This window comes from Tauraco erythrolophus, chromosome 30 (genome assembly GCF_009769465.1).
Source record: "Tauraco erythrolophus isolate bTauEry1 chromosome 30, bTauEry1.pri, whole genome shotgun sequence".
NCBI classification, from domain to species: domain Eukaryota; kingdom Metazoa; phylum Chordata; class Aves; order Musophagiformes; family Musophagidae; genus Tauraco; species Tauraco erythrolophus.
In genome coordinates, this window is record NC_141494.1 from 1,035,342 (window position 1) to 1,057,257 (window position 21,916).

General features: G+C 61.9%; 3 protein-coding genes across 4 annotated transcripts; all 3 read left to right on the forward strand.

Annotated features, from left to right (window-relative positions):
• The first annotated feature begins 1,122 nt into the window (after nt 1-1,122).
• On the forward strand, nt 1,123-3,934 carry LAMTOR2 (late endosomal/lysosomal adaptor, MAPK and MTOR activator 2). 2 transcript variants are annotated; one of them, XM_086628404.1, is made up of 4 exons: nt 1,123-1,226; nt 3,011-3,173; nt 3,307-3,396; nt 3,686-3,934. In XM_086628404.1, the coding sequence occupies exons 1-4, from the start codon at nt 1,159-1,161 to the stop codon at nt 3,740-3,742; spliced, it is 378 nt and encodes a 125-aa protein (XP_086484530.1). In that variant the 5' UTR covers nt 1,123-1,158; the 3' UTR covers nt 3,743-3,934. The 2 variants fall into 2 exon arrangements, with proteins under 2 accessions (XP_086484530.1, XP_086484531.1); XM_086628405.1 differs by lacking the exon at nt 3,307-3,396.
• Nucleotides 3,935-5,198: 1,264 nt separating this feature from the next.
• On the forward strand, nt 5,199-7,993 carry RAB25 (RAB25, member RAS oncogene family). Its single transcript, XM_086628244.1, has 5 exons — nt 5,199-5,238; nt 6,332-6,527; nt 6,660-6,853; nt 7,012-7,092; nt 7,869-7,993. The coding sequence occupies exons 1-5, from the start codon at nt 5,199-5,201 to the stop codon at nt 7,991-7,993; spliced, it is 636 nt and encodes a 211-aa protein (XP_086484370.1).
• Nucleotides 7,994-9,932: 1,939 nt separating this feature from the next.
• On the forward strand, nt 9,933-14,610 carry LOC104373509 (ras-related protein Rab-11A). Its single transcript, XM_086628273.1, has 5 exons — nt 9,933-9,972; nt 13,602-13,797; nt 13,873-14,066; nt 14,155-14,235; nt 14,471-14,610. The coding sequence occupies exons 1-5, from the start codon at nt 9,933-9,935 to the stop codon at nt 14,608-14,610; spliced, it is 651 nt and encodes a 216-aa protein (XP_086484399.1).
• The last annotated feature ends 7,306 nt before the right edge of the window (nt 14,611-21,916 follow it).

Below are 21,916 nucleotides of genomic sequence, written 5' to 3' on the forward strand. Positions count from 1 at the left end.
CCCCGCCCCCCGCGCCGGCGCTAGCGCCCCCTGGCGGCCCGGCGGGGAGCGAACGGGCGGGGGGGGGGGGGCGGCGGGGAGCGGCGAAGCGCGGGGGGGTCTGCCCTCCCGTGAGGCGCCTACAGGAGCCCCTCGTTAGCCGGGTCCGTTCTGCACCCCCCCATTAGCCGGGTCCGTTCTGCACCCCCTCATTAGCTGGGTCCGTTCTGCACCTCCTCGTTACCCGCATCCCTCCTGCACCCCCCCATTAGCTGGGTCCCTCCTGCGCCCCCCCATTAATTGGATCCATCCTGCACCCCCCATTAGCTGGGTCCCTCCTGCACCCCCCCATTAATTGGATCCATCCTGCACCCCCTCATTAATTGGATCCATCCTGCACCCCCCATTAGCTGGGTCCCTCCTGCACCCCCCCATTAATTGGATCCATCCTGCACCCCCTCATTAATTGGATCCATCCTGCACCCCCTCATTAGCTGGGTCCCTCCTGCACCCCCTCATTAGCCAGATCCCTCCTGCACCCCCTCATTAGCCGGGTCCCTCCTGCACCCCCCATTAGCTGGGTCCCTCCTGCACCCCCCTATTAATTGGATCCATCCTGCACCCCCCATTAGCTGGGTCCCTCCTGCACCCCCCCATTAATTGGATTCATCCTGCACCCCCCATTAGCTGGGTCCCTCCTGCACCCCCCCCCAAAACTCCACCGTGCACCCCCCTCCCTTTGCTAAATCTGCTCCAACCGCTCCGTTTTTCCGGGGCACCCCAACAGGACACCCCCCCCCCCCCCTTCCCATCTGGGCTCCTCGCGGGACCCGCGCCCCCCGCTGCCACGCCGGGGCCTTTTTGCCGGGACCCCCCGGCCCCGGGAGCCGCCACGACCCGGGGTGTCCGCCGGTGCAATTCGGGGGTGCCCGCTGCTCCCCCCCCCCCCCCCCCCGTCGGGCACCCCTCGGGTGGGCAAACCCCGGGCACACCCCGCGCTGGGTGCTGCGGTGGTGGTCCCGGGCACGGCGGCTCCGGGCACGGCGGCCCCTCCCGGGGCCGCCGTGCCCGGTGCCGTCGTGCCCGGGACTACGAGTCCCGACGTGCCCCGGGCAGAGCACGGCCTCGCTGACGGAGCCGCCCGCTCCGCCTTCGCCGCCATCGCATGCCCGGGCCGCCATGCTGCGCCCCAAAGCGCTGACGCAGGTGCTGAGCCAGGCCAACACCGGCGGGGTCCAGAGCACCCTGTGAGTAGGGGGCGGCGGGCCGGGGGCGGGGGCCGCGGGGCCGCTTGGCACCGTCCTGCCCTCCCCCTGCCCTGGAAATGCCTCCCCGGTGGGGGGGGGGGGGCGAGGGGTCTGCGAGGGGCGAGCGCGGTGCTGGGCTGTGCGCGGTGCCAGGATTGCGCTCGGTGCCAGGGCCGTGCAGTGTGCGCGGTGCCGGGGCCGTGCACAGTGCCAGGGCCGTGCACAGCACATGGTGCACAGTGCCAGGGCCATGCACAGTGCCAGTGCCATGCACAGTACATGGTGCACAGTGCCAGGGCCATGCACAGTACATGGTGCACAGTGCCAGGGCCATGCACAGTGCCAGTGCCATGCACAGTACATGGTGCACAGTGCCAGTGCCATGCACAGTGCATGGTGCACAGTGCTGGGGCTGTGCACAGTGCCAGTGCCGTGCACAGTGCCAGGGCCATGCACAGTACATGGTGCACAGTGCCAGTGCTGTGCACAGTGCCAGTGCCATGCACAGCACATGGTGCATGGTGCCGGGGCTGTGCACAGTGCCAGTGCCATGCACAGTACATGGTGCGCAGTGCTGGGGCTGTGCACAGTGCCAGTGCCATGCACAGTGCATGGTGCACAGTGCCAGGGCCATGCACAGTACATGGTGCACAGTGCCAGGGCCATGCACAGTACATGGTGCACAGTGCCAGTGCCGTGCACAGTGCCAGTGCCATGCACAGCACATGGTGCATGGTGCCGGGGCTGTGCACAGTGCCAGTGCCATGCACAATACATGCTGGGGCTGTGCACAGTGCCAGGGCTGTGCACAGTGCCAGTGCCATGCACAGTACATGCTGGGGCTGTGCACAGTGCCAGGGCTGTGCACAGTGCCAGTGCCATGCACAGTACATGGTGCACAGTGCCAGTGCCATGCACAGTGCATGGTGCACAGTGCTGGGGCTGTGCACAGTGCCAGTGCCGTGCACAGTGCCAGTGCCATGCACAGTACATGCTGCGCAGTGCTGGGGCTGTGCACAGTGCCAGGGCCATGCACAGTACATGGTGCACAGTGCCAGTGCTGTGCACAGTGCCAGTGCCATGCACAGCACATGGTGCATGGTGCCAGGGCTGTGCACAGTGCCAGGGCCATGCACAGTACATGGTGCACAGTGCCAGTGCCGTGCACAGTGCCAGTGCCATGCACAGCACATGGTGCATGGTGCCGGGGCTGTGCACAGTGCCAGTGCCATGCACAGTACATGGTGCGCAGTGCGGGGGCTGTGCACAGTGCCAGTGCCATGCACAATACATGCTGGGGCTGTGCACAGTGCCAGGGCTGTGCACAGTGCCAGTGCCATGCACAGTACATGCTGGGGCTGTGCACAGTGCCAGGGCTGTGCACAGTGCCAGTGCCATGCACAGTACATGGTGCACAGTGCTGGGGCTGTGCACAGTGCCAGTGCCATGCGTGGTGCACAGTGCTGAGACCATGCACGGTGCATGGTGCTTGCCCACCAGGCTCGTGCCCGATCTCCAGCAGGCAGGTCCCGGTGCTGCAACAGGCACAGCCACCGCAGATCCATGCTGTCCTGCTTGGGGCACCTCAGAGCTTCCTGGCTTTGTAGCCCCCCACCCTCTGCCCAAATCCCTCTGCCCAAATCCCCTGCAAACCTGGTGTGTCCTGGGAGCAGTGCTGGGCAGGGGACTGGGCTGGCGGTGGTTTGCTCTGGCCATCACTGCAGTGGGATCTGGTGCCCCACTGGCTTTAGAGGCACCAGTTCACCCCCCTATCTTGCCTCCAGGCTCCTGAACAACGAGGGCTCCTTACTTGCCTACTCAGGCTACGGGGACACTGATGCCAGAGTCACGGCAGCCATCGCCAGCAACATCTGGGTGGCCTATGACAAGAACGGGCACCAGGCGTTCAACGAGGACAACCTCAAATTCATCCTCATGGACTGCATGGTACGTGGGGCTGGGGGCTGCCCTCGCCTCCCAGGGGACCTGGGCACTGCCGTGGCCCTGGGCATCCCCTGGGACCCTGCCGAGGGTCCCTGCCAAGCTGGGGGTGCAATGGGTGCTGTTTCTCCCTGGGCAGGAGGGGCGAGTGGCCATCACACGGGTGGCAAACCTACTGCTCTGCATGTACGCGAAGGAGACGGTTGGATTTGGGATGCTGAAAGCCAAGGTAATGCTCGTGGGGGAAGGGCTGGGGGGGCCGCAGGGATACGTCCCTGCTGTGGGGTGGGCCAGAGCTGTTGAGGAGGATGAGGATGGGAGTGGTGGAGGAAGCTGGCATGCCTGGGATGCCTCTGTCCTCCTTGCAGAGGCTCCTCTGTCCTCCGTGCCAGCCCAGACGCTGCACCACACCTTTTTAAGGCTCTAAAATGAAATATTTAGATAAAATCAGCACCCAGGCGGCATGCACCTGGGCGCTGCTCGTGCCGCTCTCCGCTGATGCCACTCTCCGCTCGCAGGCGCAGGCGCTGGTCCAGTACCTGGAGGAGCCACTCACGCAGGTGGCTGCATCCTGACCGTGACACCGGAACGGCTCGGAGGTGCCACCGTGCAAAGGCTGTTTGCCTCGATGCCCTCACCGGTGTGGGTGAGGGGTGAGGAGCCCTGTGGGCATCCCGGAGCATCGTCCTGCTTTGGTGTGGCCTTTAAAAATAAGGTGGAGGGGAGCAAAAAAACGAGGGGGGGGGGGAATAAAAGTGTTTCTGATGCTTGTGTCTTTTTGTGTCTCTTGTGAATAAAAGGAGGAGCTGGGGGCGTTTGGGGGGGTCCAGGAGTGCCCTGGGCAGTGGTTTGGGCCTGCCCAGCTCTGCGATGGGCTGTCGCCCTGTGGGAAAAGAGGGCAGGGGCTGCGAGGGGCTTGTGTCGAGGGAGAGTGGGTACGTGTCTGAGTGCCCTGGGGTAGCGGGGTGGGGGTGGCAGGGGCTCCCTCCGTTGCCCAGTTTCCGCGGCTTTCACACGATGGCAGCAGAGGCGAGGAAATGCATTCACACACGGTTGGAAGCTGGGCTGAGCTGGGGGCTCTGCTTCTGGCACCGCTGTCCACTGCCCCTACCCCCTGCCCCTTGCCCCAGCCCACTGCCCCTGCCTCTGGCCCGTGCTCCCTTCCTCCTTCCCCAGTCCCTGCCCCTGCCCTTGCACCTGCCCTCTGCCCCTGCCTGCTGCCCCTGTCCCTGCCCACTGCTCCTGCTCCTGCCCCGTTGCCCCTGCCCGCTGCCCCCTGCCTCTACCCTATGCCCCTCTCTCTGCCCTTGCCCACTGCCCCCTTCCCCCTGCCCCTAGCCCCTACCCGCTGCCCGTGCCCCTAGCCGCTGCCCGCCGCCCCTGCCCCCACCCACTGCCCCTGCCTCTGCCCCCTGCTTCCTTCCTCCTGCGCCTGCCCCCTGCCCCCTGCCCCTAGCCGCTGCCCCAGCCCTCTGCCCCTTTCCCTCTGCCCGCTGCCCCCAGGCCCTGCCCCCTGCCCCCTGCCCCTTGCCCACTGCCCCCTTCCCCCTGCCCCTGCCCCTACCCCCTACCCGCTGCCCCTGCCCCTAGCCGCTGCCCCAGCCCTCTGCCCCTGGTCCCTGCCCGCTGCCCCCTGCTCGTGCCCCTGCCCGCTGCCCCATGCCCCTTGCCCACTGCCCCCTTCACCCTGCCCACTGCTCCCTTCACCCTGCCCCCTGCCCCTACCCCCTACCCCCTGCCGCTGCCCGCGCTGCCAGCCGGGATCGGGCCCCGGCTCCTCCTCCGGCCGCCCCGTGCTGGTGCCGGCGGTGACCGCACCTGCCCGACCTGCGCGGCGACAGCCGGTCCCACCCCTTGACTCAACCGGTCGCGCCGCCGCCGCCGCCCCCCCCGCCCCGGGCCCCGCTCGCTCCCGCGGAGGAAACTTCGGCCGCTCCGGCCCTTCGCTCGGCGCCTCCCGGGCCCGCCCGCCCCGCGCCGGGCGCTGCAGCGGGAAGAAGGAAACCGAGCGGCGGCGACAACCGGGGCGACATGGGCAGCGCCGAGGAAGACTATAACTTCGTCTTCAAGGGTGAGTCCTTGGGCCCCGTGCGGACCCCCCTCCCCAAAAGGGAGGGAGCGGGAGGCCGGGGGCTGCGGGGAGGGAGTTGGGGTGCCTTCCCCCCGGGCTGCTGTGTTCCGGACTGGGATGTTGTTGATTGTCCCAAACTGGGACGTTGGTGGCTGTCCCGACTGCTCTGATGGGCGCTGGGAGCTGTGAAGGGTCGGGATTGGGGAGTGGGCACCGGCACCGGCTGATGGCAGCAAGGTCGGGGCTGGTGAGCGGTGCCAGGGTCCATGGAGGCACGGGGAGACCTGTGCCCACCCCAATGCTGCAAGTTTGGGACGCCGGGCGAATTGGTGCTCGTGGTGGGCACTGAGATGGCACGAGGCTGATCATGCCAGACATAAACGCTGTGCGAGCCCATTAAGCCCCGAGAGCGGCAGGCGTTTAAAAGTCATTCTGCTGCGGTGACCTGGGTGGTGGCACACGCAGAGGACATGGGGGTCAAACCTGGGCTGGAGAAATCGGAGCAGAGCCTCATGCCCCTCCAGCTGGAGCTCCCTGGGCACAGGGCCCCGGCGTCCTGTGTGTCTGCCGGGTGGTCCCAGCTGGACCCCGCTGGACCTCGGTGCTCCCCTTGGGCAAGCAGAGATGGGCAGGCTCTGGTGTGCCCACCACAGCGGGGTGACCTGGGGCTTGCCAGCATCCTCACCCTGCTCCTGCTGCCCAGAGCCTGGTAGCCATGACCCCCCCGAACAGCACTGGGGCCACACCAGCGGACGGGGGGCACGGGTGGGCTCAGCTGAGGTGGCTCAGCCACACTCGAGGGGCTGAGAGCTCGTGACGCAGGGACAGGACCCCCGTTTGCTGAAGGAGTGACCGTGCCAGGTGTTATACCCACGTGCCTGCCCGGCCTCTGTGCCCAGCTCCGGGGTCATCAGGCAATGAGGGATGCCCGGGCACCCTGTGCTGGCAGCTGGGGCAGTCCAGCTGCCACGCTGCCAAGGCAAGGAGCTGCTGGGTGGTCCGGCTCAGGTCGGAAAGGGTTATTTGAGTTGCTGTGAAGTCTCTTGGAGCAGCCCTCGACGGCCCCGGTGGGTTTTCTCCCTTCCTTCCGCAGTCGTCCTCATCGGGGAGTCTGGGGTGGGCAAAACCAACCTGCTCTCCCGCTTCACCCGGAACGAGTTCAACCACGACAGCCGCACCACCATCGGCGTGGAGTTCTCCACCCGCACCATCCAGGTGGGAGACGCCGTGGTCAAGGCTCAGATCTGGGACACGGCCGGGCTGGAGCGGTACCGTGCCATCACCTCTGCGTAAGGATGGGATGCCCGAAATCAAGGCTTCCCCTGGTACCTGGGCGGTGATGCCCTCATAGTTGAGCCCCATGGGCGAGGATGCTGTGGGAGGTGTCCAGAGCGTGGGGTGATGGTGGGGTTCTCCCGTAGGTATTACAGGGGGGCCGTGGGTGCCCTGGTCGTGTTTGACATCACCAAACACCAGACGTACGACGTGGTGGACCGCTGGCTGAAGGAGCTGTACGACCACGCCGAGGCCAACATCGTCGTCATGCTGGTGGGGAACAAGACCGACCTCGCACAGGCTCGGGAGGTGCCCACGGAGGAGGCCAAAATGTTTGCAGGTACTGGCACCCTGCCACGGGGCTGGGGGCTTGGGAACCTCTCTGATATCAGGGACCCGCACCAAGGCGGGCACCCAAACGTCTCTAAAGGGGCTCAGAAATGGAGCTGTGCCCTCGCCGGGGTCTGGCATCGTCTCGGGGGGCTCCTCTCGTTGCAGACAACAACGGGCTGCTGTTTGTCGAGACCTCGGCGCTGGACTCCACCAACGTCGAGCAGGCGTTCGAGACCATCCTGAAGGGTACATGCCCCGGCACCGCGGTGCAGTGGGGTCTCAGGGACCGGGGCGTTGCGAGGTCCCCTACCAAGGAGGCAGGGCTGGGCAGAGGATGTGCAGCTCTGCCCTGCTCCACGTGAGCTCTTTGGGGCTGGTTTCGGTGTCGTCTTTCTGGCTGGTTTGGTTTCCGGCCTTTCGTGCTGGGCGTTTCGCTCTCCGCACCCCATGGCTTTGTTCTCACTGCCCCTGGGCATCCCCGAAGCCCTGGGGGCTCCTTCTTCCTCCTGTAATCCCTGGTGCCCCTTCCTGTTGTCCGGGGCTCCTGACTCAACATCCCCAGCATCCTGCTGAACCAGCCGTGGGGACCTGGGGGCACGGAGATGGAGAGGGGTGATGCTCGGCCAGGAGCACCTCTCCAGGAATGGCAGCCAGTGGCATCAGAGCAGGAGCGCAGCGAGGTGTGCCGTGCCATGCCGTGCCATGCCATGCCGTGCCGAGCTAGCCTGGCCCAGCGAGCTGCCAGTCCCAGCAGAGTGAAGCACTAATCCCAGGTTGGGCAAGAGGAAATTGCCTAAGCACAGGGTGTTCCCCGGACACCACAGGGATGCAACTGGAGGGAGCTGCTCCCTTGTCACCCCTCAACTGGTCCCCTCCGCTGCATAAAGGGGAAGGAGAGCCACTGGCGTGCCAAGCGGTGGGCCAGAGGGCGAGAACTGGGGCTGCGGGCTCGAAGCTGTCCCTGCTTCCCCGGGGGGCCCTTGGCTGACACGCAGCCCCCCCTGGCACCTCTTGTTTTGCAGAGATCTTCCACAAAGTGCAGATGCAGAAGCAGAGGAGCAGCCAAAGCAACACGGTGTCGCTTACCAGCGAGAGCCCGGAGAGCGCGGCGCAGACGGAGAAGCGCCCGTGCTGCGTGGCCCTCTGAGCTGGCCAGGCACCCTGGGAAGCCCCCAGGGACCCCCACAGCCCCAGGACATTCCAGTGGCATAGAGCTGGGTCCGCCTCCGCGCAGACTCGTCTGGCCACCGGCGCAGGCTGGTGTCACCCAGCCTGCGGTGCCACCCCATCCTGGTGCAGTGGGGACCAGCAGCCCGAACAGGGACCAGATTCTACCATAAATGGTGAGAAGCAGCAGTGCTGGGAGCTCTGCTCTGTTCTGCTTCGTTTTTGCCAGGCTCTGATTTGCATCACTACCGTCACGCGTCGACCTCCCGGCCCCTCCGGACCCACGGTGCGGAGGACTGAGACACCCCCGGGGCACCACTGGCGAAGGAGCCAGGAGGTTCTGGCCGGGATCATACCAGCAACAGGAGCTGCTCTGATTGCGTCTAGCCCTGGGGTTGCTCCTGTGGGGCCACCCCGTGCCACGTGCTGGGGATGTGGCTGTCCTCATGGGTCTCCGTCCCCACCGGGGACTGCTCTGGGGTCATGCCAAGCCCTAAGGAGCAAAGTGGCAGCGCTCAGCCCTTGGCACACCACTGTCTCCATCCCAGACATGCGCCAAGCGTGATGGCAGGACCTAGCAAAGGTCCCTCGTGTCTGCACAGCGGGACGGGGCTCGGTGCGGAGCCGGGTGCCCAGGGGCCCAGGAGCAGCTCCATGTCCAGTGTGACAGTGACGCAGTCATTAAAGGTCTTGTGAAATGCAGGTTTGCTGAGCTGGAATTCCTGCGTGTTTGTGGTCCCATCCCCTGGTCACCACCTCCACAACGTGCCGGAGATCGTGGCCACCCAAACAACCCAGCCTGATGCCACGGTCCCTCTGCACTCCCTCCCCACACAGCCTTTCCCAGTGCACACCCCCACACCCTCGGTGGCTTGTAGGGGGCGGCTGATGGTTTATCAGTCTGAACTGTGACCAGCATTGCCAACCGTGCCCTGGGCTGCACCCAGAGCAGCGTGGGCAGCAGGGCGAGGGAGGGGATTCTGCCCTTCTTGTGACACTCTCTGCAGTGTTGTGTTCAGCTCTGGGGTCCCCAACATCAGAAGGACACGGAGCTGTTGGAGCGGGGCCAGAGGAGGCCATGGAGATGATCCAAGGGCTGGAGCACCTCTGCTCTGGAGACAGGCTGGGGGAGCTGGGGCTGTTCAGCCTGGAGAAGAGAAGGCTCCGGGGAGACCTTCCAGCACCTCCCAGTGCCTAAAGGGGCTACAGGAAAGCTGGAGAGGGGCTTTGGACAAGGGTGTGGAGTGACAGGACACGAGGCAATGGCTTTGAACTGGAAGAGGGAAGATTTCGATGGGATCTAAGGAAGAAATTCTTCCCTCTGAGGGTGCTGAGGCACTAGACCAGGTTGCCCAGAGAAGCTGTGGCTGCCCCATCCCTGGCAGTGTTCCAGGCCAGGTTGGGTGGGCCTTTGAGCAACCTGGTGTAGTGGAGGGTGTCCCTGCCCATGGCAGGGGGGTTGGAACTGGATGATCCTGAAGGTCCCTTCCAACCCAAACCATTCCATGATTCTATGATTCAGTTATCCAAAACCCCTTGGAATTGGGAAAACTGCTGCTGGTTTCTCCTTATCTTCCGCTAATTCCATGCCTTCACTTTCCCTTTGTGCCCTGCGGGATGTGCCAGCCCGGCTCACGCTCCGTGCTTCTCCGTGACCATCCCCGTGGGTGCCACACGCGGCCGTGGCCTTTCCTGCTGCCCCCCCGCCCCGAGGCCGCCCCGGGGGGGCCTGTCCGACCCCCCCCCCCTTACCTGCCCCAGGTGAGCGCACCTGGGCGGTGACGGGCAGCCCGGAACGCCAATGGGTGCGGAGGAGGAAGGGCTGGGGCAGCCAATGGGTGCGCAGGGGACGGGCGCTGCCGGGGCTGGATGAGGTCCGGAAATCCCAGTTGGACCCAGCGGGAGCGGAGCGGGGCGCGATGCGGGGCAAAGACGAGGAGTACGACTACCTCTTCAAAGGTGGGTGCGCTGCCCGTGCCCGTGCCCGTGCCCGTGCCCGTGCCCGTGCCCGTGCCCCTGCCCGTGCCCGTGCCCGTGCCCCTGCCCCTGCCCCGCCGCCATTCCTGTAACGAGCTCTGCTCGGTCTCAGCCCACCGTGAGCGGTGCTGTGTCCACGCAGCCCCCTCGGGATGGAGCTGGAAGCCGGGCCTTTGGCTCGTACTGGGATACAACACACCACTCCCAGTGCGGGGGACCTGGGCAGGGGTCGTTGGGGTGCTCCCCTGAGCTGGGCGGTGGGTATCGGTGGTGCCAGGGCCTCGGACTGCGGTGGGCCGACGGTTTGTAGAGACCTGGTGGCCTCAGTGCTAATTAAAGCAGCTCGTTAGTGCTGCCGGAGGAGCCCGGAGCCCTCGGCTGGGTGCAGCAGCCAGGGGAGGGGTCCCTGTGCCCATGCTGGGGTGCTGGTCCCTGGGGGCAGCAGGGGGTGGTGGGGGAAGGTGGGTCCCTGACCCCCCGGAGTGGGTCTGGGTGCCCCCCTTGGTGTGGCAGGGGCGAGGGGCAGCTCTGGGGGCAGGGGGAGCAGTCCCAAGGGGAAAAGCTGTGCATCTTGCCCGGCTACGGTAAGGGAACGGATCCCGGGCTCCGCAGTTGTCCTTCCCGGCGCCGGTGACAGTGTGACCTCTCTGGTGGGCAAAGGGGGACAGGAACGGGCCCTTGGAGGCACAAGGTTGGTTTTTCCTGGTGGTAGGAGCCTGGCACCCCCATGGAGCATCCCCATCCAAGCCGCCCCCCTGGCACACACTGGCTTTCCCTGCTGTTGGCAGCTCTCCGCTCGCACCGGGGGTGCTGGGGGAAGCGAGGGGGACAGCTCGGTGCCGTCGCAGCCTCCGGAGCAATAAAAACCGGGAGTGAGCTCAGCCGGCGGCCGGCTGTGAGTCAGCCTCCCGGCACAGCCCTGCCCGAAAGGCCCCGAGTGGTTCCAGCCCCCGGCTCCTCGCACACCTCCCCTGGCCCCTGCCAGGAAAATCCTCCTCTCTGGAGTTATCTGGCATCTGGCAAAGGGTGAAACTCTGATGCAGCCGGAGCTGGGTCGTGCCTTGGAGCTGGGCACCTGGGCAGGAGCTCCTCTGGCTGCTGCGTCCTTTGCTCCTTGCCCAGCGTCGTGCCAGCGGCATGGCTCTGGGACGGCCCTGGAGTGTTGTTCTCCTGGGGTGCCCGTCCCTTCCCTGTGATTCTACAGGAGCCAGAGCTGAGGGCAGCTTGGCACCGGGCTCCACGTTCCCTTCCTCGGTCTCGTGGTGGTCTCAGGAGTCCTTAAAAAATAAGAAAACTCACTTTTGAATGCAAAGTCTGCTCATCCCTCCTGGAGTAGGAGTAAAGTCCAAGGGAGACGTGATGCTTGGGGGCACAGAGCTGGGCTGGCACTCTCTGGGACCAACTTCTGCCCCTGAGAAGTGGCAGATGGTCACTGCTTGAAGCAGCATTGTCCTGATTTCCGCTGAGGTGGGAGCATCCGCTGCCTTCTCCTCTTGCAGAGCACGACGCAAATTCCAGCTGTGCTCCCAGGAAGGCCCTCGGTGCTGCTGGAGGGGCTCGGGATAGATGAGAAACAGCCCTGGGCATTGCTGCTTCGTGGTGTCCCCCCCCGTGCAGAGCTCCAGGCTGTTTCCATCCCCACCTCTGGGGTGGGACGTGATGTCGGATGTTTCCCTGGCGCTCGCGGGACACGCGCTCTCGGCTTTAAACAGCTCCTGCTGCCTGTCCGGGGGCAGCGGGGGCCGAGCGTGCCGAACGCTTTTGCTGCTCCAGTCCCTCCTGCCCTTCCAGCCCGGGGCAGTGGGGCCGAGCACGCACCCCTGGAGGCTGCTGGATCCCTGCCCCATCCAACCCCCTCCCCGCATCCCTGGCGTGGCACAAAGCCCGCAGGAGCGTGCCGTGGCCGTGGGGGTCCGTGCAAGGTCGGTGTGTGCCCGGCCCAGGCTGGCTCTGCTCCTTCCTCCCTCCCCTATCCTGGTTTCCTAAGGTTTTCCCATTCCTACGCTATTTTTGCTGGCTTAAGAGGTGACGCAGCACGGCACGCTCGTGCCTCAGTTTCCCCTGGCTGTACTTAGTGCTGTCTCCTGGCAGCCAGGGCTCTTGCAGGCACCAGCTGTGCTGCCCCACTGTTCCCAGGGCATGGAGGCGCTTGGCGCCGGAGGCAGCAGGAGCGTGGCACTGCCAGGACAGGGGCCACAGCGGTTGAGCCGAGGGAAGTGGCAACTTCCCGTTGATTAAACACCAAGCCCAGATCAAAGCGGCGAGGCTCGGTAAGCGTTAACGAACCCGGCTCATCACCAGGCCTGCATTTTTCTACTGGTTTGTCCAGAGTAGCCCAGACTGTCCCGGTCCTCCCAGGCCACCGCGTAGTGCCCGGCGGCTTTCAGCACGGAGGAGCTGCTCTTCCCCCTGTTGCTGGCCGCCCTGGCATGGCGATTGCCAGCGAGGCTCCGGTGCCCTCCAGCTGCCCTCGGTCATGGCAGGGAGCTGCTCCGCATGCTGTTGGGCTTTGCGGAGCGCCGCTGTTTGCCGGCTGCCCTCCGATGAGGGTTTTGGCACGGAGGTGGCTCGTTGTTGGGAGCTTTGCATCCTGTCCCATGCGAGGGAGCCGAGTCCCTGTGAGCTGGAGATGATGGAGAAGGTGTTATCCAGGACATGTAGCAACATCCTTGGAGGATGGTGGCTGCTGAGCCTTGAACGAGCGTAGATGTGTCTTGCTGCAAATCCTGCAGCGCGCTTCGCAGTCCTGGTGGACCTGGTAGGTCCTTCGCAGCCCTCCGCGGTGCGGCGTAGGCGGTGGTCCCTCGCTGGTGCTGCTGCTCTGGCGCTCTCCCCAGCGTGGGCGCTGGATGGGCGCGATCTCAGCCCTGCTGTTGTCTGATCCTGATGGGGAGAAGCGTCCCCCAAGCTTGGTCTCACGAGGGTGGGTGAAGTGCGGTGGGCAGCGTTTGAGAGTGCCTGGAGAACGGGCAGAATCAACAGTACGGGGAGAATTGAAGGAGAAAAAAAACAAAAGTTGAAACCTGTTGAGTCATAAACTCAACAAACTTGATAGTGGAGTTGTGTGATAAAGGCTCCCCAGAGCCTGTTGCACCGGGTTTTACAGGAACCTGCCAGATCTGGGACAAGCAGAAAATGCACTTAAGTAACCCACACCCAGGGACTTCCCGGCTCACGGGCTGGAGCAGTAGCAGCAGAGGAGGAAGAGGAGGAGGAGAAGGAGGAGGAGGAGGAGGAGGAGGATGAGGATGTTTCCTTTCAGACCAGGTCTTTGCGTTCTCTTGTGTGCCCTCGGGGTTGGAGCTTGGGCTGGAAATAGGAGACCCAGTTCTGCCTGGCCTCTCTGCCTGGGCTGTCCTGGCCCTGGTTTTCTCCGGTGCTGTGCACGTAGGCTCGTACGGTGCCTTCCCGTGCCCGGCGCTGGGAAGGAAACACCTGGCAACGTCCAGGGCATGTCAGGAATTTTCTCGAGGGGTATTTACAGATGGGGAGATCCTCCATCCCTGCCGGGCTGGGCTGTGGGGTTTACTGGGACGGTTGGTGGTGCAGGGGACGCAAATGCCTTTGCTGGGTGTCTGGGGGGGGCTGACACTGTGCTTGTGCCCCCCCAGTTGTGCTCATCGGGGACTCTGGGGTGGGGAAGAGCAACCTGCTCTCGCGCTTCACCCGCAACGAGTTCAACCTGGAGAGCAAGAGCACCATCGGGGTGGAGTTTGCCACAAGGAGCATCCAGGTGGACAACAAGACGGTGAAGGCTCAGATCTGGGACACGGCCGGGCAGGAGCGGTACCGGGCCATCACCTCGGCGTGAGTTTCCTTAGACCCCACCCGTGCCCCTCACCCGGGGCTCTGCTGTGACCCCGTCCCCTCGCTGCCCCCCAGGTACTACAGGGGGGCGGTGGGAGCTCTGCTCGTCTACGACATCGCCAAGTACCTGACGTACGAGAACGCTGAGCGCTGGCTGAAGGAGCTGCAGGACCACGCTGATGCCAACATCGTCATCATGCTGGTGGGCAACAAGAGCGACCTGCGGCACCTGCGGGCTGTGCCCACCGATGAGGCCAGGAGCTTTGCAGGTATCATCTCCCCCATCCTGCCCTGTCCTGTCCCATCCCAGGGCAGCTGTAGCTCGTGGCACCCACCTGAGCTCACCTGTCCTTGCAGAGAAGAACGGGCTGTCCTTCCTTGAGACGTCTGCTCTGGACTCCACCAACGTGGAGACAGCTTTCCACAACATCCTCTCGGGTAAGGGGCAACCAGGAAAGGGGCGAGGAGGGGGCACGGAGATGGTTTCAGACATTCAGGACCTTGCTGGGGACCCTGGCTGTATGTTCTGGGTGGGATTCTGCTCCCCTGGATGGGAGGCTGTGGGCATTTGCACCCCTTGAGCTGCGTGTTTTGGGAGGGGGGCAGGTCCCCCACGGAAATATATACTTAAAAGACTTTTTTTTTTTTCCTTCTCTTCTCTCTCTGCTGGCAGAGATCTACCGCATCGTGTCACAGAGGCAGATTGCCGGACAGCCGGAGTCGGAGTTTGGCCCCACCACAACCATCGAGCCCATCCGGGTGCTGCCCACGCAGCAGGAGGGCAGGCAGGCACCCTGCTGCCAGAACATCTGAGCACCCTGGGGTGCCCCCACCCTGACACCCCCCTCCATCCTGCCACCACCCAGCACATAGTGGCATCATTTCTCACCCTCTACCTCTGCTCGTTGCAGCCCCCCCGGAACGGGGTGGGCTGGGGGCTGCTTCTGCACGGCTGCTTCTGCGCGCACCGTCGTGCTGCCCGTGTGCTGCTCTCCCCGTGTGTATGTAGGACCTACACAAACAGGCTGGAAAAAGCATCAGGGTCTCCTCTTTCTCCTCCTGGTTGGGACGTGCCATCCCCTTGTGTCACTGCTTCCTCCAGCCCTGAAGGCACAGTCACCAGGTGACTCAGGGTGGCACCCAACAAGCCCAAACGGTGTGAACTCCCTTGTTTGGTGCCACATTTCTGCAGCACCCCTGGGTGCAGCCTTTCAGGGTGGGGTGGGGAGGGGGGCACTGGGTGCACCCTTCTCTTGCCTGGTGGAGCAAGCAGCGACACAACTGCTCGCACCCAGCCCTGCCCCTCCAACATCAAGGGCTGGGTGTGCCTCTGGGTGCTGCTGGGGCAGCTGGGGGACACCCCAGTGCACCCGCAGGGTGACAGTGGCCCCATCCTCTGGCCTAGGGGACAGCGGGTACCTCCCAGGGTGGGCATCACCCCGGGTGCTGGGACAGACTGGGCTGAGCCCAGTGCCACTGTCAGAGGGTGATTGGCAGCTGTCAGTCAAGAGGGGTGTTGGGGGCCTTACTGAGAGAGCCTGTCCCCATTAACCCTAGTGCCCCCCGTCACAGTGTGGGTTGTTTTTTTTGGGGGGGTGTGGGAGGAATCTCTGTCTCTCCATGGCTGCCCCCAGTCACCCCATCCCACTTGGCTGTGCTGGCAGGATCCGTGCCAGGGTCTTGCTTTGGGGTGTGATTTATCAATGAAACAGGAATTTGGGCAAAATCCTCAAATAAAGTTGCTGCTGGAGGCTCTCTCTGCCAGGGTCCTTCCTCGAGGCCAGGGACTGTGCCAGCTCTGGCGCTGCACCTCTGCCCGCTCGGGCACGGAGCTGCTGGGCAGCATCGCCAAGCAATGAGGGGTGTGAGAGGCGAGGAGGAGGAGGGACGGGGAGGAAGGTGTGACCGTAGCCTGTGCAAGGGGGCATCTCGCTGGGAGGCTGGAGAGGAGAGCTTGAAATTCAGGCTCGGAGGGGCAGGTTGGATCCTGCTGCCATGGCACAGGTGCTGCATGAACCGGACGCAGACGTGGCTGCACCGTGTGGGTGCCAGCCCCGTTTTGAGCTGAGGTTGCCCCTTTTTTTTTCCAACCAAGGGCACAGCCACCCCAGCCCTGGCAGCATCCCGACCATGGCTGGAGCCTGTCCCCAGGTGAGTGACAGTTATTATCCCACCTGGCCATGCTCTGCCTCGTGCCCGCGCCAGCTGGGAGAGGCACGGCTACGTGCAGACAAGCTGGAGAGCTGCCAAGTGCCACCCCCTCCCGCACCACCATCTGCCCGCACCGAAACACGGTGCCAAGAGGTGATGTCAGCCCTGCTGCCGCGAAAGGTGGGTGCACGGGGGATGGATGCTGCCCCTGGCTCTGCAAAGGGACAGGGGCTGAGCCAAGCATCCCTCGGGGCTCGCTGCCGTCAGACGTGCCAGCCAGCCAGGCCCTGGCATGGGCACACGGGATGATGAGCTCATTTAGGCTCATGGAGACACTTTCGGGCCCGGCAGCTCAGTTTTGTTCCAGGTTTTATAGGATTTCTGCTGGAATGAAGTAGTGGGGAGGGTGAAACAAGGCACAGGGACATGGGACCCTTCTGGCACCATGACTGGGAACAGCAGTGGGTGCAGGGGAGCTGCTAGTCTTGCAGATCATAGAATCATGGAATGGTTTGGGTTGGAAGGGACCTTCAAAATCATCCAGTTCCAACCCCCCTGCCATGGGCAGGGACACCCTCCACTACACCAGGTTGCCCAAAGCCTCATCCAACCTGGCCTGGAACACTGCCAGGGATGGGGCAGCCACAGCTTCTCTGGGCAACCTGTGCCAGTGCCTCACCACCCTCAGAGGGAAGAATTTCTTCCTTAGATCCCATCGAAATCTCCCCTCTTTCAATTTAAATCCATTGTTCCGTGTCCCATCACTCCATACCCATGTCCCAAGCCCCTCTCCAGCTTTCCTGTAGCCCCTTTAGGCACTGGGAGGTGCTGGAAGGTCTCCCCGGAGCCTTCTCTTCTCCAGGCTGAACAGCCCCAACTCTCCCAGCCTGTCTCCAGAGCAGAGGTGCTCCAGCCCTTGGATCATCTCTGTGGCCTCTTCTGGCCCCGCTCCAGCAGCTCCATGTCCTTCTGCTGTTGGGGCCCCCAGAGCTGAAGGCAGCACTGCAGGGGGGTCTCAGGAGAGCAGAGCAGAGGGGCAGAATCCCCTCCCTCGCCCTGCTGCCCACGCTGCTCTGGGTGCAGCCCAGGGCACGGTTGGCTTTCTGTGCTGCCAGCGCACGGTGCCGGCTCGTGTTGAGCTTCTCCTCACCCAACACCCCCAAGTCCTTCTCCGCAGGGCTGCTCCCCATCCCTTCTCCACCCAGGCTGGACTTTGCTCTAATTAACCCCAAGAAATGCTGCTAAAGGCGTGAGACTCGGTGGGAGACCCGTGCGGGGTGGCAGGAGGTTCTGGCCCCGCTGCCCCCAGAGCTCAGCTCGGCCGGGTGCCCAGTTCCCAACCACCGCTCCCAGACCTCTCCTAAAACGTGGACAGACAGAAACAAAGAGCAGACACCAAGTTTCTTAAGTAATAATACTTTAATAAAATTAAGTTCTTAATGTAATTTAGCACATTTAATACATTAACCCTTTCCCTTCTTTGTTTTCTACAAGTTGTGCAACATCATTATTTTAATTTTTTATTTTATTTTAATTTTTTTCCTTCTCCCCTTATACTATATGCCTCAAAACTCAGACAACGAGCCTAACTCTACTTCTATGTTCGGTTATATCTCTCTCTCAGGCCTTTATTTTTGCGTTAACGCCGGAGAGATGAAAAATACCTGGATGGAACATGTGATCGGTTTCCAATAGTAACAATCCCGACTACAGGTTTCCTATGACGTTAAAAGAGGAAAAAAAAAAAAAAAAAAAGCAAACACAACATAATAGGGAATGGACTTGAAATGGAGGGGCCACACGGGCAGGACGGCCGGGCTAACACCGGGCAGCTCTGTGGCCGGCTGGCTCAGTGCGAGGGTGGTCGTACCGGGGAGGAGGACGGTGTGCTGGCACCCGGATCCGTGGGAAAGCGGATACACACGAACTTGTACAGCGTCTTGGAGCGCGGCCGAGCGAACGCCGAAGGCGGTTCCGGTCAAGGAAAAGCCACGGAGAGCCGCGCTCCTCCGGAAACAGCTGCGTGGGTATCACCGAGATCGGCTGCCGACGGTGCCCGCTGGCGCGGGTTTCGTTTTAGCTCCCGTCTGACGTGGGAAATCCCACCGGAGCTGCTTTGCCAGAGTCCCAACGGCAGCAAGCTGGAGCCTGGATCTCTTTGATACCGGGGCAGAGCCGGAGGAAATCCTCTGCAGCCCCAAAGGCTCCCAACTGGGCAGCTGGATGCCCGGGGGGGCTGCTCTGGGCATCCCTGGGGATTTCCCTGGCTGGGATCAGAGTTGGCACCGCGGCACGGCAGCGTGAACGGGCTCTGCAGCAGCCACGGCTCGAACGGACCCGCTGGGTTGGGATTCACCAGCGCTCGTGCCCGCTGCTTACCACTGCTTTTAACCCAGGAGCAAATCCTCAATCGCAAAAACAGGATCTGGCCCCTGAATTTTTTTTTTCCCCCTTTTTTTTATGATTATCTTGAACAGAATTCATAAGGAAAAAGGAAAAAAAAAAAAAAAGTGCTGATTGTTTCACAGATAAGTGACTGCATCTCCCTGTCCCAGCTCCTGGGAGCAGGGGGAAGAGCTCTGCAGCCACGACGCGCTGCTCTGTCTCGCCGCTCCGTTTCTCTGCAAGTTGTTTCGAAAGCATCACCGCAAGACCAGAAAACACATTCTGCCATCAGCTGCCTGGTAAACTGGTGCCACCGTCAGAGGGTGACTTCATTTTTTATTTTTTTTTTTTTTTATCCCTGCGCAGACACTGGTGGAACAACTCCAGATTTGACATTAGTGTCACTTTACTGGGGGTGACTTTCAATTTGCTCCATTAGCAGCCCCGAAGTGATGCTGGAACGGATCCAGCGGTAACGCCACAGCCTGCCAGGGCTGAAGCCACTTCAGATTCCAGCAGAGTAACCCTGTTGGAACGGGTGAGTTACACGGGAGTAAAGGCAGGAGCTGCCCCATCTCCAGCAAAGCCAAAACCCAAGTCAGCCCAGCACAATTCTGGCTGAATTTTCCACCGGCTCAACTGAGAGCAGAATGTGACTTCAAGTTTCTACAGTATGTGAAATCCCACACTAAAACACAGAGATTGCTCCCTAACATCCTAGAAAGGTTTTTGGAAGAACCAGCCCATCCTGGCTCTGCTCCTGCTGGTGCTGACACCAAGGACGCCTCGCCGCGGGCTCGGCAGAGGCAGGATGGGACCCCACTACCGGTATACAAGTTACTATAAAGTGCATCCACTCTCCAGTCCAGGGCATCACTGCACAACGTCAATCACCGACTCTTCTTCAAGTATCAAAACCAAAAAAAAATGAGGTAAAACAAAAATGAAAGAGCAAACAGGCCGCCTCGCCGCCGCCCCTCCGGAGAAGGACCCACCGAGCGCGGACTCCTCCGAAAGCGCGGGAGAACGTGGCGCCCCGCTTTCCGCAACCGAAACGCCCCCGGCGCGCCGGGGAGGGTGCCGGGGAGTGAGCTCCGATTCACAGTGCTATACGCAGAAACCGAGTGAGAACTGTCTTCGCTTCCTGTCCTAACCTAGTGCATGGCTTTGCTGAAGGAATGCTGGTAAGCGGCTGCTGCGCCCCCCACCTCGCCCCCGAAGCAGGTACCACCCGCCGCGGGCGAGAGCGAGGGGCAGCCGCTGCGTTTCTCAAAGGCTTTGGGATCCTCGTGGATGCTCCTGAACGGCGGGATGGGACATCCCTGGGTTCGCTGCGGCTGAGCCACGGCACAGAGGGCAGGAGCAGAAGCTAAACCCAGAGGGAAGCACCTTGCAGGAGTGTTTTCCTCGCAACGCTCTGCTTCTCCAGTCGACGCCACGTCGCGTCTTTTTGAGTTATATCGTGTAAACGGCGATTTTGGTGCAGTGAAAAGCAGTCACCGGCGTTCCGGAGCAGAGTGCTGGCCTGGTTCTGAAACCTGAGGACCAGAGTTTAACCAGCTGCTGGGCACGTGGGGCACATCCTGCCCCAGCGCCGGTGCCAGGGCTGCACTCCCCTGCTCCGAACCGCCCCAGGTGGATCTGCCATCAGCAGAAAAGCTCAACGGACCCACGGTCCAGCCTGTGCACCCCAACACCAGTCCGTCGGCTCGGGGAGCCGATCACTCCTGCTCTCCGGACTTGGGCATCCGGCTGCAGAGCCCGACGCGTGGCACCAGCTCAGAACACCCTCCAGCCCCCTCCCTCGCTTTGGCAGCCGCAGACCAGGCGCTCGCCACGGACATCACCCTCCCGAGAGCTGGACGGCGCAGGGGTGGCTGCCGAGAAGCAAAGCCGTGGGATGCCGTGTGAAGGACCTCCCAGACCAGCGTGGCCTTTTGCAACCATCTCACCCGCAGCTCCAGGGCTCCGACCCGATGATTTGAGGCTGAGCAATAGCTCCTGGCACAGAAAAAAACCACCCAACAAGCCGAATCCGGCATCCTGAAAGACACCAGTTGCTAAACAAGTGAGCTGAGCCCAAGGCGCACGTTGACCCCCTGGTGCAATTCTTCCTCACCGCGTTGAGATATAACCAAAAAAAAAAGAAAAAAAGAAAAAAAAAGGGAACAAACCAACCCTAATGTCCTATGTCTACTGCTCCGAGGGCAGAAAGCCTCATCGCTGGCCCCGCGCCTCCCACCAGCACCTCGCTGCCTTCCAGCTCTGACCGTCACGTTACAGAGGGGGGTTCAGCCAATTCTCCTTCCCTTCGCCTTCTCCCCCAGGAACGGTCCCACCACCGGGACCTTCCCACACCTTCGGTGCTTGGAGAAGTTCAAAAAGGAAGACCAGCACGAGAAAAGTACCAGCGACTTTGAACCGTTCTTTTTCTGAAATTTTATGCTCCAAGCCCGAGGCCGGAGGTCGGAATAAGGCAGAAATAATGGCCTAAAACGTTCTTTTGTTCAATGACTAGCCAAATCTTTATATTTTTATTTAAAAAAGCAACAGAAAAACCCAAACGTATCCTTTTTTTAAAAAAATACATATTATTAGATCCCTTTTTTTTTTTTTTTTTTCCCCTCTATAAAAATAACTTCAGGACTTTGATTGACAGAAGGTACCAGTCGGTGGTCTGTTATTTCGTTAGGCTTTCGTTCGTTTATTTGTTTGCTTCAGAAAAATAGTACCAAAAAAAGATGGAGCTTCTGGGGAAGTTAAAAATGATAGCTGATCTGGTTTACAAGTTTCTTTTACATTCTGCTCTGTCTGGGATCACTTGGATCTACTATAGATTAAACAATATGGATAGCATCTACTATTTGAACTAGTTAATTTTATTTTAATCTTTACTCTAGGATTATATGAAATAAATTTGAATGTTTATTATTATTATTATTAATTTTTTTTTAATACCCATTAACGCAAACTTTTTTTTCTTCTTCTTCTTCTCCTTTTTGGTTAAAAACAAACAAACAAACAGAAAAACCAAATCTTAACTTTTCAAATGCTTCTTTGAAGGCAACAGAGCAGAAGCAGCCCCCCCCCCCCCCCCCATCTTCCTGCTGCTTTGGGAAGGGGAGCGGGACACGGGCTGGTTTCGTGGCGGTGGTACCAGACCCCCCCCCCGGCCCCCAGCCCACCGGGAGCTCGAGGTGGCTCAGCCCGTCTGCGAAGCAGTTCCCTGGGCCAAGATCCTGCAAAACACCCGGGATGCGGCTGAAGCAACGCGCACACTTAGGTGCTTTCCTGGATTAAAGCACGTGCTCTGCAAGCTCGGAGCCTCGCCCCTCCAAAAAGGGGCACCCCGCTCGCTCCGGGCTCTCCTGACATCAGTTGTCCGGCACGGGACGTGCCCGCGGTGGCTCGGGGGGGTAGAAATGGCACCGTTTACCCATCTCGGACTGGGTGATGCTGGCCAGGGGCTCCGCAATAAGCCGGCTCATCCCCCGGCTGCTCAGAGCACCGGGTACAAGCCCCGAGCGGCTGCGGGAGGGACTGATCCTGCACGAGCCCTTAGGTCCAAAAGCACACCGGTGGA

Bases quoted from the DNA above. Each gene is read 5' to 3' on its own strand.
- RAB25 (XM_086628244.1), top strand. From the start codon at position 5,199: ATGGGCAGCGCCGAGGAAGACTATAACTTCGTCTTCAAGG. The intron at 5,239-6,331 runs GTGAGTCCTTGG...TTCCTTCCGCAG, and splicing joins CTATAACTTCGTCTTCAAGG to TCGTCCTCATCGGGGAGTCT. The intron at 6,854-7,011 runs GTACTGGCACCC...CTCTCGTTGCAG, and splicing joins GGAGGCCAAAATGTTTGCAG to ACAACAACGGGCTGCTGTTT.
- LAMTOR2 (XM_086628404.1), top strand. From the start codon at position 1,159: ATGCTGCGCCCCAAAGCGCTGACGCAGGTGCTGAGCCAGGCCAACACC. The intron at 1,227-3,010 runs GTGAGTAGGGGG...TCTTGCCTCCAG, and splicing joins GGCGGGGTCCAGAGCACCCT to GCTCCTGAACAACGAGGGCT. The intron at 3,174-3,306 runs GTACGTGGGGCT...CTCCCTGGGCAG, and splicing joins TCATCCTCATGGACTGCATG to GAGGGGCGAGTGGCCATCAC.
- LOC104373509 (XM_086628273.1), top strand. From the start codon at position 9,933: ATGCGGGGCAAAGACGAGGAGTACGACTACCTCTTCAAAG. The intron at 13,798-13,872 runs GTGAGTTTCCTT...GCTGCCCCCCAG, and splicing joins TACCGGGCCATCACCTCGGC to GTACTACAGGGGGGCGGTGG. The intron at 14,067-14,154 runs GTATCATCTCCC...CTGTCCTTGCAG, and splicing joins TGAGGCCAGGAGCTTTGCAG to AGAAGAACGGGCTGTCCTTC.